General features: G+C 38.7%; 1 protein-coding gene across 2 annotated transcripts in view; it reads left to right on the forward strand.

The window, feature by feature from the left end:
* The window catches only part of REV1 (REV1 DNA directed polymerase), a 30703-nt gene extending 17081 nt beyond the window's left edge, over positions 1-13622 (forward strand). For both annotated transcript variants that reach the window (XM_053455152.1, XM_053455154.1), the window contains 13 exons: positions 289-443; positions 5201-5320; positions 6436-6656; positions 7604-7776; positions 8270-8372; positions 8744-8894; positions 9687-9892; positions 10291-10527; positions 10775-10889; positions 11068-11285; positions 12001-12148; positions 12826-12928; positions 13215-13622. In XM_053455152.1, coding sequence (XP_053311127.1) covers positions 289-443; positions 5201-5320; positions 6436-6656; positions 7604-7776; positions 8270-8372; positions 8744-8894; positions 9687-9892; positions 10291-10527; positions 10775-10889; positions 11068-11285; positions 12001-12148; positions 12826-12928; positions 13215-13326 — 2062 coding nt within the window. In that variant the 3' untranslated portion in view covers positions 13327-13622. The remainder of the gene's footprint in view (positions 1-288; positions 444-5200; positions 5321-6435; positions 6657-7603; positions 7777-8269; positions 8373-8743; positions 8895-9686; positions 9893-10290; positions 10528-10774; positions 10890-11067; positions 11286-12000; positions 12149-12825; positions 12929-13214) is intronic.
* The last annotated feature ends 608 nt before the right edge of the window (positions 13623-14230 follow it).

Here is a 14230-nt window from a genome sequence, read left to right on the forward strand (position 1 = left end):
ATTTATCCGGTAGAGCATTTGTGAGGTCAGACACTGATGTTGGATTAGAAGACCTGGCTGGGTTGAGGTCAGGGCTCTGTGCGGTCCAGTCAAGTTCTTCCACACCAACCTCATCCAACCATGTCTTTATGTACCATGCTTTGTGCACTGGGGCACAGTCATGCTATAAGACAGTAGATGATTCATTTTTTTCTAATTTCTACATTTTGAGTTGATAAAGTATGACCATTGCATAGTTTCTAAAAAGAGTAAGTAATAATCCTTGTTTTGTGTTGTGTGATCCCCCAGTTACACTCACGATATTGAGGCTGTCAGCTGCGATGAAGCTCTAGCCGACATTACGGAAATCCTTGCAGAAACCAGACTGGCTCCTGATGAAGTTGCTACTGCTATTCGCAATGATATTAAAGAAAAGACCGGGTGCGCTGCTTCCATTGGAATGGGTTGGTATAACGTTGTATGTTATATATGTTTTATATTTCTAAGAAGTGTTTTCATCCAGACACCCGTAAATGCACCTACATCAGGTTGCAGAGACGCATATTTTCTTTAGATGATAGTGACTACAAATAAAAATGCTCCATTGATTACAGGCTGAAATCGCTATGTTGTCTGTGCATGGTTTTAAGGAATATGTGCTGTGTGTAACCAATGAATGCTCTTTATATGGAGTTTCTCCTGACAGCACTAGATATGCATTGAATGTGTCTGCAGGGTTGCGAGGTTTGTGTTGTGTTGTTTGTTGAGCATTGCTCAATGGACGGGCGCAGCTAGAAGCAATGACCATTTTGCTTTTTGGGGGTATTGTTAGAATAATGACCAGGAGCAGGGCTTTTTTGTGACCTTTTAGGTGCTATTGTTATGATATCTGTTTATGTCTTCTACTTGCTCAATATAATGTATAATAATAAATACATTTTCACTCTGACTCCGTGTAAACGCATTGAACATCTCTAGCCTTTCTTCATAACTTTCTTCATAAGGGGAGTTCCACAGCCTTTTATTTTTGTGACCCACCTCTGCACATTTCCATAATGCCAAGGATCGCAATGCACGTTAGAGTTGGGGGATTTATGCAAAGGCAAACTTTTCACTTTTTTGTACATTGCAGTATCTTTCTGGCTGACTGACATCACACTGTTGCTGAGTTTGTCTACAATTATTCCCAAGTCCTTGTTTAATGACTTCCCTAACAGAACCCCATTTAAAGTATTATTTGCCCATTTCATTTTTTCCCCAAATGCGTAACTTTGCATTGGTCAACATTAAATCTCATTTGGTGCCTAGTCCTCCAATTTGACCAGCTACCCTTGCAAAGAAATAATGTCCACTTCAGACTGTATTATTTTACTACGTTTTGTATCATATGTGGCAATGTTTTCAATGTCCACTGCAAGATTAATAAACGCATTCATTAAATAGCAGTTGGCCTAGGACAGAAACCGGAGATTCTGCATTTGCTATTTTTGTCCATTTGGAGAATTTTTCCACAAACGACAACTCTGAACGCAAAAACTTTGTTCAATAACCATTTCAGGTTATTTAGCAATATGTAAGAAAATCACCTCAAATGAAAGACCCTTTTCTACATTTTTACTCACCCGTCCTTCTTTTGGTAATTAAAACTTAGTTGGTAACAACAAGGACAGAGGTTTCGTGTTTAATTGCGCACCATTCTGCCAGTCTAAAGGCCTGCCATGCGTCAATAAAAAGAGCCTATTCACCATTAAATGTCAGTTAATGATATTGCTGAGAGACTGTATGTGTAGCACTGCGTGGTTACGCCTCAGGACACCCCATTATGTATACATGCATGCTGGAAATATTCCTTGCACACGTGTTCCTCTGGATGTATCCTTATTTTTCTGGCCCCTAAGAGTGTACCCATGCTGTAAACAGTGATTCTTTTCCAGTTGTCCTGGAACCACTTCTTGTTTGAGATGGGCCTGGATCATAGTATTGCTTTTTTATACTTTTATGTAGTTCAATATTAGTACCCTCTGTATGCTAGTGCACAAGTTCAAGACATTTGGAAGGCACTTCTTATCCATCATAGAGTTGACATTGTGGGATTTTAGAAGATGCTGCAGTGCCCCCTAGTGTATGTGTTCCAGAAGATGGTGCTATTCTCAGTATTCTCAGTATTTTCATATGAATTTTTCTGGATAAGACAGACAGTTACCTACTTGCTGTGACTATTTAGAACAATGATTCTGCTTATGGTGGGTGAAGTGATAATCTTTATGTATATGTCTATATAGTGTGTGTACATTTTGGTGGTGATCATAACTGCGTTGGAGACTCTGAGATTCTTTGCTAAACTTTTGAGTTTTAAGTAATCAAATTTCTTTTAAGAAAGTCAAGGGTGGTTGGCCGAAGTTTGTATGCACTTCAGTCCCACTAAGACCCTTTTAATAGACATTGTGTGCTGCAATAGGCCTTACATTGCGTTAGTGAAATGTATCATGCAATCTTTAGTAAGGTACTGCAAAGTTTTATGATATTAACATACTAAATGAAACTAGGTTTAGAAGCTTTACACCTTCTGTATTATACTGAAGAATGAGTAAGGAACTAATAATAAACTCTGCATGAGAAACCTTTATGGAATAATTGTTCTCCCCAACATGACTCTTCCTTTTTTCTGCTTTCTGTACAGTTTGTTATGCCCTTTCTAGAATGTCTGGCGCTCCTCAGGGATGACTTTAGTGCTGTAGCAGATGCTTAAATTGATAAATCTAGTAAGCTACAACTACATGCATTCACTCAGGTAAGTATTGGATGGAGATGGTCTGTGTCAGATAGTAAGGACTTGTGAAGATTAACATGTTATTATTATATATTGTTTTATATAGCGCCATCGAATTCCGTAGCGCTGTACAATGGGTAGACAGGACATAGCATGTAGTATACAACACAACAATTTGACTTAGAGAAACAACAGGTTGAGAAGGACCCTGCTCAAAGAGCTTACAATCTATGTGTTGCTAATGAAGTAATTCCTCACGCTGTTAAAATACTAGTCTTGCGGTCTTAGCGACACTCCTGTCTCTTCCATTTTAGTGGAAGGACACCCTCTTGTTTGTGAATACACTTGGAGACTCTGTAGCATTACATGTGCTGATGACGTAAAATGGTAGATTAATTCTAACCTGTCTTGAATTAAGACCTCATCACAGTGGGAAATGGCACTTAGAGCTTAAAGAAAAACACATTTTGGAAATGGTGTAGAATCTATTGGGTTGTTATGCACAAATATTTGCAGACAACCAGAATTGTGTGATGGAAACGGCAAAAATGGAGTAGTATAAATAAAGCAATGAACACTTCTGTCGCTTAAGTGGTGGCAGTCAGTCAAAACCTTTCTGGTCCCTTTTAAAGGATCCCCAATGTGTGGGTTTAGTATAAAATGGCGATTTGTAAAGATTATGTGATTTAGCTGTTCTGCCTTCTATTGCTGGGAAGCTCTGTTCTTCATAGAAAACAGATGGTGGGAGTAGCAGTCTTTTGAAAGTCTTGTAGTCGGAGAAATGTGTCCTTGGTGTTCCTGTTCCTTTATCCATTTTACTTGTATAGGGAGGTGACAAATTATTTCTTTTCTCCTCCTTGATGGAGAACTTCTCCTAATTTGTGCGTGTTAACAATACTAAGTGGATTTGTAAAAGTATGTATTTTATATTATTTTAAATGTCTAGTATTAAGTGATGTACTTATCAAACATGATGGGGGTGAGAGAGTGGCCTGTTCCTGATCCCGCGCAAATCTACACCGTCTCTGACCCTCCCCGACAGCCTAAACTGAGAGCCGGACTGGACAGGAGGACGTGTGTCCCAGAGAGTGCTTTGAGGAGGGACTACCTAAAGATATATATTTTTTAAATGACAGCATAAATATGTACATTTTACCATCCTATGCATTCTCAACAAATCCATTTCCCCAATTTCCCCTTTTCTGTACATAGGCTGTATTTGACTCTAGCGGATGTGTAGGCTGCGGGTGATTGTGTGTGTGTGTGTGTGTATATATGTATATATGTATGTATGTATATTATATTATCTACACATTTTTTTTCCCTGTGTATCTTTATTTGTGCTATAGTTCTCACTATGGTTAAGAGAATGAAAAGCACAGAAAAGAGAGCATTCATGTCACAGATGTTCAAGATGGCCATGTGACCCAAACCTTGACATATTTCTTTTTTATAGTTTCTGTTAAAAAAAAAAAAATGTGTTCTAGAGTGTGATATTTCTGATATTACACAAAACTAATCAGTATGATTCTTTTTCTGTACAAAATAAAAAAATAAAATCAAACATGCAGCATGTTTATTGCCAGCGTCTAGAAGATTCATGTAAGCGTTCTTGTATGTAGACTGCACATGTTTTGGATTGTGTCTGTGTAAGCTATTGGCCTCTCTCCTATCTTTTGATTGCATGGGTATTTGATATGGGTATATTATCGACATGTTTACAGGAAGATGTGTTGTGATAGTTTGTTTAACGCAACAGCTGTTGGTTCGCTGCTGTCAGATGTTGGTAGCCTCTCAAGTCGCGTGAATTGAATCTTCCAGCCGCTTCTTTCTACACGTGTCTTGCTGATGAATAAAACATTGCTTGCATGCAGTGTCGAGTATACGCTGTTATCCCACACTCTCTGCCACTGTTTTTTCCCACTTTATTTTACTAAACAATAACTTTTGATATCCTCTGTATATAAGTATTTGAGCGTAGCAGTGCTTTAACATCATGTGTATAAGAATATTCACGTGCATGGTATTGATGGGTTTCAACCTGAACCCTGCTGCATTGGGAGCATGTAAATGAGCGGTGTACCTGTGTACATATACATAGTGGAGAATGCACGTCTAATAGTCTCGGGGATGGATCTCCTTTTGCTAAAATACAGGAATTAGTGAAGTAGACACAGTTTATTTCATTGATACTTAATTAAAAAACAAATTCTACCCATTTAATAATGTGAAAAATAATATTTCATCTGCATTGTGTTGTTTTCCATGGATTACCTTTGATAAATGCCTGTTTTGGAGACACTTGATCTTTGTTCAGAACTTTTTGTAGCACTTATGAGAGACATATTTTGTGAAGAGAATTTTAGTTAGGATGAAATTATTTCTTACATCATTCATCAGAGGCATCACCTGAGGCTTATATAATAACATATGGATTTATTTATTTTTTAGGTTCTAATATTCTTCTGGCAAGAATAGCAACCCGTCGAGCAAAACCAGATGGACAGTACCATTTAAAACCCGAGGAAGTGGATGATTTTATTAGAGGACAACTAGTTAATAATTTACCAGGTAACACTATCTCTTAGTTTCCCCTTAAAACTATTCCTGTTCTACAATATAAAACACGTCATTTAAAATTAGTGGGGGGGGCATTTTCTTGGTGAATGTTACATCTCATCAGACCAACCACACCTATAAAATTTGTTTTGTACCTTGGGTATTGCACCCATTGGTCCCTTGGTTCCTGTACAATATCAGTAATAATATATTTTGGCTTTGAAATAGTTTGTCCCAAATAGATCCTTTTGCATTTTTTAAAGTTTTATCTTGAAGCTGTTACACTTGCCATTCCTTCACTTTGGATGTATATGTCCCAAATGCATTATTTTGCATGTTTCAGCGTTAAATTGGTTGCTGTGTCGCTCTTGCTATTTTTTCCGGTTCACCTAAATCTATCTACTCTTGTTGCATATATTTTTCATTAGCAAATATTTAGTTCCACCCCTTGAAATTGAATTTCTTAGACATGTCTTCTGTACACGAGCTTATGCTATTAAACATATTTTGAAATTGCTATAAAACTAAAAAACCTACAATGGAGCTGAGGGTCTTGGTTATTTTACTTAAGTGAGAAAAAACAAACTAGAGAATAAGACTAAGAAATAAAACTTTAGCGTTTAGCATTAATAATCATAAGAAAAATCCCTTTTCCCTAATTTTCATATAGAGGAGAAGGTGCAACAGCAACTCACTGTAGACCCCAGGACTAGTCTCTCACCCTATGACCTACTGACGCTAGTTATATCAATAAATTTAAGTAAATGTCTGCCTACCCCTCAAAAGGAACCTAGTTTACTCCAAAGCTGCCGCTAGACTAACAGCTAGACTCCCCTCTCTACAAAACAATTAAATTCAGGAGACTGACTAGGAGCTTCTATTCAGTAATGTCCCTGCCTAAAAAAAATCACTAACAGAAGCAAAGAGGGCGGATAGGTTTCCTGCGCTGCCCTTTAAATAAACCGCTCACTTCAGCATACTTGTTTTCTTTTTTCAAACCCAAACTAGAAAGTAAGACTAAAAAATTAGAAAAATCAATTAGCCAAATTCCAGTTTTAAAGTCCTGTAATTAATATTATAATCTCGTCTTCTACATCTAAAGTTCTTACTTGGTTTGTCTCATTTAGGAGTTGGCAGGTCTATGGAACACAAACTCATGTCAATGGGCATTAAAACCTGTGGCGACCTCCAAAACATCACAATGTCAAAACTCCAGAAAGAGTTTGGACCAAAAACAGGGCAGATGTTGTACCGGTTTTGTAGGGGCTTAGACGATCGACCGATTAGAAAAGAGAAAGAGAGAAAGTCTGTGTCTGCTGAGATCAACTATGGCATCCGGTTTACAAAGGTACATCATTTTATAGTTATGTCAAAAGTGTACATTTTTTTTTTCAAACAGAATATACATTGGCCATAACATTATGACCACCTGCCTAATATTGTGTAGGTCCTCCTTTTGCCGCCACAACAGCCCTTACCCTTCAAGGTGAAGGTGTGCTATGGTATCTGGCAGCAAGACGTTAGCAGCAGATCCTTTAAATCCTGTAAGTTGCGAGGTGGGGCCTCCATGGATCGAACTTGTTTGTCCAGCACATCCCTCAGATGTTCGATTCAACTGAGATCTGGGTATTTGAAGGCCAATTCAACACCTTGAACTTGTTTTGTTCCTCAAACCATTCCTGAACCATGTATGCTTTGGGGCAGGGCGCATTATCCTGCTGAAAGGGACCAATGCCATCATGGGAATACCGTGTCCATGAAAGGGTGTACACGGTCTGCAGCAATGCTTATGTAGGTGGTACACGTCAAAGTAAGATCCACATGAATGGCAGGACCCAAGGTTTCCCAGCAGAACATTGCCCAAAGCATCGCACTGCCTTCTTCCCATAGTGCATCCAGGTGCCATGTGTTCTCCAGGAGCTTCCCCCCACAAGAGCTGCAGTTTTGGAGATGCTCTCACCCAGTCGTCTAGCCATCACAATTTGGCCCTTGTCAAAGTCGCTCAGATCCTTACACTTGGCCACTTTTTCCTGCTTCTAACACATCAACTTTGAGGATGAAATGTTCTCTTGCTGCCTAATAAATCTCACTCGCTGACATGATACCAAGATGATCAGTGTTATTCACTTCACCTGTCAGTGGTCATAATGTTATGGCTGATCAGCGAATATACATTAATTAAAAATGTTGCTGTATTTTTTTGTGTGTGAAAGAATTCTCAAAATGATATGCCATTTTTGGGTGTGTAGAATTATTCTAATAATTAAATACATTCTATTCCATTCTATGTTTCAGCCTCAGGAAGCTGACACTTTCCTCATGAACCTTTCTGATGAGATCCAAAGAAGGCTGCAGACAGTTGGTATGAAAGGACGTAAATTAACTCTTAAAATAATGGTTAGAAAAGCCGGAGCCCCCATAGAGCCGGCAAAGTTTGGAGGTCATGGAATTTGTGATAATGTTGCCAGGTGAGTATATTTAGTATGATTTTAATGTGATATTCATAGTTTATCTTAAGTGCCGTTAGTGCAATTACAAAATTTGTGGTGATGCTTTCGATAACGTTTTTTTAGTAGCTCAGTAATAAAAGATAAAACGAATGGGAATGGCTGAATGAATGAATATATATATATATATATATATATATATACCACTACAGTCTGTGTAAAGGATGACCTTTCCAGACAGCTTCATATAATACTTTTTAAATTATTCCCTGCTAGTTTCTGTATGCTTAGTTTTATCAGCTGTATGTTAAGCGGCATCTGTCATTTAACGGTGTGGTCTCTTCAAACGTGGATACAGAGGATTAAATATTGTCATATTCCATTGTAGCATATATTAAAATAGATAGACTGTTAAAGGCGCTGTTTTATCTGTCTCGTATCTTTTTTTTTTTTACTACAACTTCCTATTTTTTCCATTTAATGATTAAATCATTGTTTGACTACTTTTGGTTAGGACTGTAACCCTAGACCAGGCGACTGATAATGGCCAAGCAATAGGCAGAGAAGCTCTGAATATGTTCCATTCTATGAAACTGAACATTGCTGATATGAGAGGGGTAAGTAGTACATCTGTTAATGTTAATAGTCATCCATAGCTACACTAATGGGGATAGTAATTAATGTAAAGTGCTGTTACTGAGTGGACCATATATATATATATATATATATATATATATATATATATATATATATATATATATATACATACCCTAGACCTTACATTACTATCCTCCTGTATTTAAAGCATCTTTCTTCCTCAGAGCTAGAAGCGTTTACACTTCTGAATAAAGCCTACAGGGTGTTTTTAATTTTTAATAATTATAGATGTATTTTGCACCAGAAATATAAATATTTTGTTAATCTAGTTATGCGGTCATTATGAATACTTTGTACTGATGAACACTATTTTCTCTTCGTATATGGTCAGGTTGGGCTTCAGATGCACCAGTTGGTTCCAGTAAATAGGTCTTCTAACTCATCGTCCTTAAAATCTGGACTTCTGCATGGAGGCTCACGCTCAGTTCTAGATATGTTTCAGGGACAAAAGATGAAGAAGGCAGCAGACGATGACAGAAATGGTAATCTTTTAATAACATTGCTTAACAATGATGTGCAGTGCTGCAGACATGTTATTAAAGACGTGCATAAAACTCAGCATGCCTTCTCATTGAATGCTTTTAGCATTGACCAGCATTCACAGATTACGAATGGCTGGATTAGAGTACAGAAAGCATAGGAATCTGTAAAATGGCTCATACAAAGACCTTGTTAAGTGTATAGCCAGTGTGTGTTTATAACCCCTTCACACCATTAGGACACACAATTATAAACTGGAAACTGCAACTTGCAACAAGTGCTAGTTTGTGGTGTGTTTATAGTGAAAAAGTGCTTTGAATGTCTGAACAAATGCTTGGACGTTCCGATACTAATATGGTAATGTGTACACTGTAGCACAATAAAGACCCTACAGGTTCTGCATAAGCCCTACGGGAGGAGAGGAAAAAATAAACCTATACAAATAAATACAAGCTCAACACAATGGAATGGGTTGTCCATCTTGCAGATACATTTTAGTTCAAATAAATTGAGATTAATTGGCAACATGGTTAATTACAGAAATTCTGACATTTGGAGTATTCTCCTGCTTTTATCTTTTCATCCATTACCTCCCGGAGGACAGGCCCCTAAGCCCCATAATGCTATAATTGCCAGTAAGCCGTGTAACCAGGAGCTGTGGCACTTGTATTATCTGCATTGTATGTTTTTGTGTGTCTATTGTTTTTGCGTAAGTTATTATCCTGTTGCAATAATGTAATGTAAATTGCAGTAATGATCAAAGCTAATCTGAGCTCTCCTTTCTGCTATTCCAGTTATTGTCGCTTCTGCGGATGTTGAAATATCATCTGGTTTGGGGACATGTCCTTCTTCTGTTTCCAGTTGTAATACGTGTGCCACATCTGATCAGGGCCCTAGTACCAGCAAAACAGAGTCCCCTGGGAAGAAGAATGGTCTGCATTCCCCAATCAATGTGAAGTCAAGACTCAATTTTACGATTGAGGTTCCCTCTCCCTCACAGGTCAGACTGACCCAGAGTTAGCCCATTCATTAGCTACCATGCACTGATCCTATTTTGCAAATTGCATGTGTTTTCTGGAGGTCAGTAGTGGAAAGATTCAATCTGCTTTCTATGTGGCATGGGATCGTTATCTAGACTGTAATTTAAAAGCTTCAAGATCTGCCATGTGACAAGCAATGGACTAAAACTTAGTGCACCTGCGTTCATGCCTGTGTGAGCGCGCTATAGAATTTAGTGCATGCATCGCGTTACAGCCATCCATTAGCCATTTTTAGTCCTCTTCAGTACCTGCTGACCACTGTATATAGTCTGCACTGGTGCCTGGCTCAGCAGCGTGCTTTGTGCTTTCCCAAGGTATACGAACCAATTTTGAGAGTGTCTTCTAATCTGTCTTATAGGTTGACCCATCTGTCTTGGAAGCATTACCTCCTGACATAAGGGAGCAAGTGGAACAAACACTTGCCATCCAAAATCGGTTACCACGCGATGAATGCAGGAAGGAGCCCTCAAATGGCAGAAGTATTGGTAGGGTCAAACAACAGACGGTGGCAACAGTTCTCTTACAGATTCCCCCGCTCTCAGACCAAAGTGAAGAGACGGGCATTAATGTGATAGCTCTTCCAGCATTTTCACAGGTGAGGAAAATGCGGTTTCAATGGATAACATAAGTACGTAGTAGTCATGTGACCGTATCGAATTGGCTTTCTGCCATATAGTTTCAAATAGTTTCCGTGCAGGAGACACCACACCACCAGGCTCTCTTTTCAGTGTGTATTAAGTGTTACCGGCACCTGTTTTCAGACGTGCGAAAGAGTGACAGAGTAGAGCTATTTCCCTCTTTAAGTGATATGTAAAATCATGTTGCGCATTTTGTTTGTTCAGGTGGATCCTGAAGTGTTTGCTGCCCTACCTCCTGAACTCCAGGAGGAGCTGAGAGCTGCTTATGGTCAGAGAAACAGGCAGCCAGAAAATAGCATTAATCTAAACCCATCCTTTGGTAAGTCCGTTTTCACCAGTGGGTGGTAACTGTGGGCTTGTATTCTAGTCCCTATGATACTCGTACCTAGTTTGAGCTTGAACAGAACGGAACTAGTTTATTTTGATGGTAGGGGAAAACAGAATTTTTTTACTATGCATAATATATATATATATATATATATTTTTATATATTTCAGTTTCAAAAAATCCTCTGCTACAACTGAAAAAGCATGCAGTGAAGTCAAAGAAAAAGAGGAGAAAGAAAAACCACATAAGCCCAACGAAAAAAATCCAGAGTCCCTTGAAAACCATGCTGTTTAATAGCCCCACTAAAAATACCATGTCTTCGGGGAGTCCTCTTAAACATAAGGAAGGGTCCTTAAAACAAGAAGCCATACCTCAGATGCAGTCTCAGGTAAAACGGATACTGAGCTCAGGTATCAACTGCGCACGCGAGATTTCAATCAATCCTATCGCATTTCAAATCCTACACTTTCCATCAACGTATACCCAAAAACCTACAGGGTGTAACTAGAAACTTGCCAAGCAATATGTCCCACAGTGCAACATTTACCCCGAAATAGCTTGTGAGTGCAGCCTTTGCCCGCAGCAGCTTACCAGTGCCATCCTAACCCCCAACCACTCTGTGCCATCATTGCCCTCAAATAGCTTGTCTGTCCCTTAAAACATATACACTTACACAAATTTACATATGCTAACACACATACAGGTGACCCGGGCGGAAGGGCCCTGTGTAAACATCTTTAAAGGGGTAAGAGGAAACAGGAACAAGGGGTTGGCCTGGGCCCCTGTAGTTATGCCACTGGTAATGGGCACTCACACAGTAACTGTGTACTAGTAATATATTGAAGCTGTCAGCATGGTGCCAGTAAAGTCTCCCGCTGATAGGTGTAGTAATTTCTTTTGTGGTGGCAGGGACATCAACCGCCCTCCCCTGCAAAAGTGAATGGAAGTACGATTATGTCCTTATGCATTTGGGCCACTTTTTTGTAAGCATGTAATTAAAGTAATGGCACATTATGTGCTAATAGGTTGAATTGCACAAATCTGTGCTGCAGGGATCACAAACAATGCTTTTATGCTAAATTCTTACACACATTGCCTTCTAGGGTGAATTAGGCCCTTCAATGTCGACTAATCCAGGACCTCAGACTCAATGTGGCAATTCCTTCAGGTCAAGAGCACCTAATCTAGCTGGCGCTATTGAATTTAGTGACGTAAAAACATTGCTTAAAGAGTGGATTACCACAATCTCTGGTACGTTCTAAATGGTTAATGTGTTCTAAGGCAGAATGTGTTTGATTGATTTACAGTGAAGGAAATTATTTGTATAGATTTAGTATTTCAAAACATTTTTCAACATCGTGCCCACACTGTCATCAGCCACCTCCTTATATTAAAGAAACATTTTTTTCTCTAATCCAGTGTCCAGTTCTATGTACAAAATGTATATCAAACTTAAAGGGACAGTCTGTCATTTACCATGTAAAGCAAAATGAATATTAGAGAAATCTTTGACTAAAAATCAAATTTAAGCACTTACCTGTCACAGAAGGCTGCTGTGCAGCAGCAGCAGCCCCCCCCCCCTTCATGGTCCTGTAGTTTTTGAAGCAGTCAGTGACAGGAAAGTCCTCATTGAAATCAATGGCAGACCCCCACTCCCCGCTTTACCTAAGCCAGCACTGGAGGGGAGGCGAGTATACCACGTTCAGGGACACTTTTAAATTGGGGGGTTGTAAAGTTTCAAATGCATGTGGAATCCCCCCTGCATGCATTAACAAAACCGATGCCAAAATTTAAGCGGACCACAAAGCTGAGCTCTGCAGTGATGTGGATATGGTGCACAAGGTGTTCAGTGGTTTAAAATAACTTGATAATACGTCTTTAAACTTTTCTGAAATGACAAATCTGTACGTGTTTTGATTTCCAACTAGATCCCATGGAAGAAGATATTCTGCAGGTGGTGAAATACTGCACCGATTTAATAGAGGAAAAAGATTTGGAAAAGCTAGATCTGGTCATAAAATACATGAAAAGGTATTTCCCCGGCACACAGGTGCAGGCACGGTTCTTTTTTTTTTGCCTTTATAAGACAAAAAGAAAAAAGCCTTTTTGATTGGCATGCAGTAAACGCCAGTTCTTGGGTTAGTGGGGTAAGATTTTATTAGCCACTAATTAATCACCAGCATGTTTTGGCGCAGGGTTACCCACATAGCCCATATTATTTGTGTAGATGGGCCCCCTCTCGTATTATTTACGTCACACACAAAAAAAAACACATGCCTTGTGAGCATTTTCAGTAAAGACGTTTCTTTTTCGTCAGGTTAATGCAGCAGTCTGTGGAGTCTGTGTGGAACATGGCATTCGAGTTCATCCTGGACAACGTTCAGGTTGTCTTACAGCAAACTTACGGGAGCTCATTGAAGGTCGTCTAACCCCTTGCAGAGAGCCTGATGCCCTGGACTAACCGTGCCATAAGTGCATGATGATCTCAATGCTCAAACTTTTAAAAAGTCATTTTAAATAGTTTTTTTGACACTGTTCTTTTGTACATTCTTTTTTTTTTCTTCAGGAAGTGCCAAAACTTGTCAGTATTGCATGTAAATATTTTGTGTTTCAACTTCTTTTCTTGTCGGATAGGGTTTATTTACAAAATGTTTGTTTTATAAAAGGTTTTATGGATTTTTACAGTGAAGTGTTCGAACTTGTTTAATAAAGAACTCTAAGTCTATTTTGTACTTTTTGCTTGGTGGTACCATTTGGGTGCGTGTTCAGACTGTCTGGGTATGAGCACAGAGTGATGAGTGGCTTTCAAAACCTCCTCTGCACATATGAAAGGGAACAAAAAATGCTTTTAAATTAAATAGTGTATATAAAAAATGGGACTTCTTTACTCAAGTAGCGTCAACCCAAGTAAACTTTCCCATTTGCAGTAAGTTTATAGATTCCTGCTAAATCATGGGGTTTGTACACAGATTTTCAATAGCGGGCAGCACTCTATCTATAACCAACTGAAGTCTGAATGACTTCTCATATTTCAACATTAAATGGTGTGACAAAAAATGCAGATTTTACAGTCTATGAATGTGTTAACCCAATTGTGACTTTGCATAGGTTTGTATGAATCCACACAAATTATATACGATTAACTCAAGGACAACTGGAGCTGCTTTTTTTTTTTAACCACTTTTTTTTTTGTATAATTCCTCATTTAGTATAACTTTATTATACTTAAGTTAGGTGGCACAGATAATACCCCACTATGCATATTTTTTGACATTTTCTAAAATGATCAAAATGCTCCCTTACATACTACACTGCTACGTCTTTGAACTTTTG

Source organism: Spea bombifrons, chromosome 2 (assembly GCF_027358695.1).
Source record: "Spea bombifrons isolate aSpeBom1 chromosome 2, aSpeBom1.2.pri, whole genome shotgun sequence".
Classification (NCBI taxonomy): Eukaryota; Metazoa; Chordata; class Amphibia; order Anura; family Pelobatidae; genus Spea; species Spea bombifrons.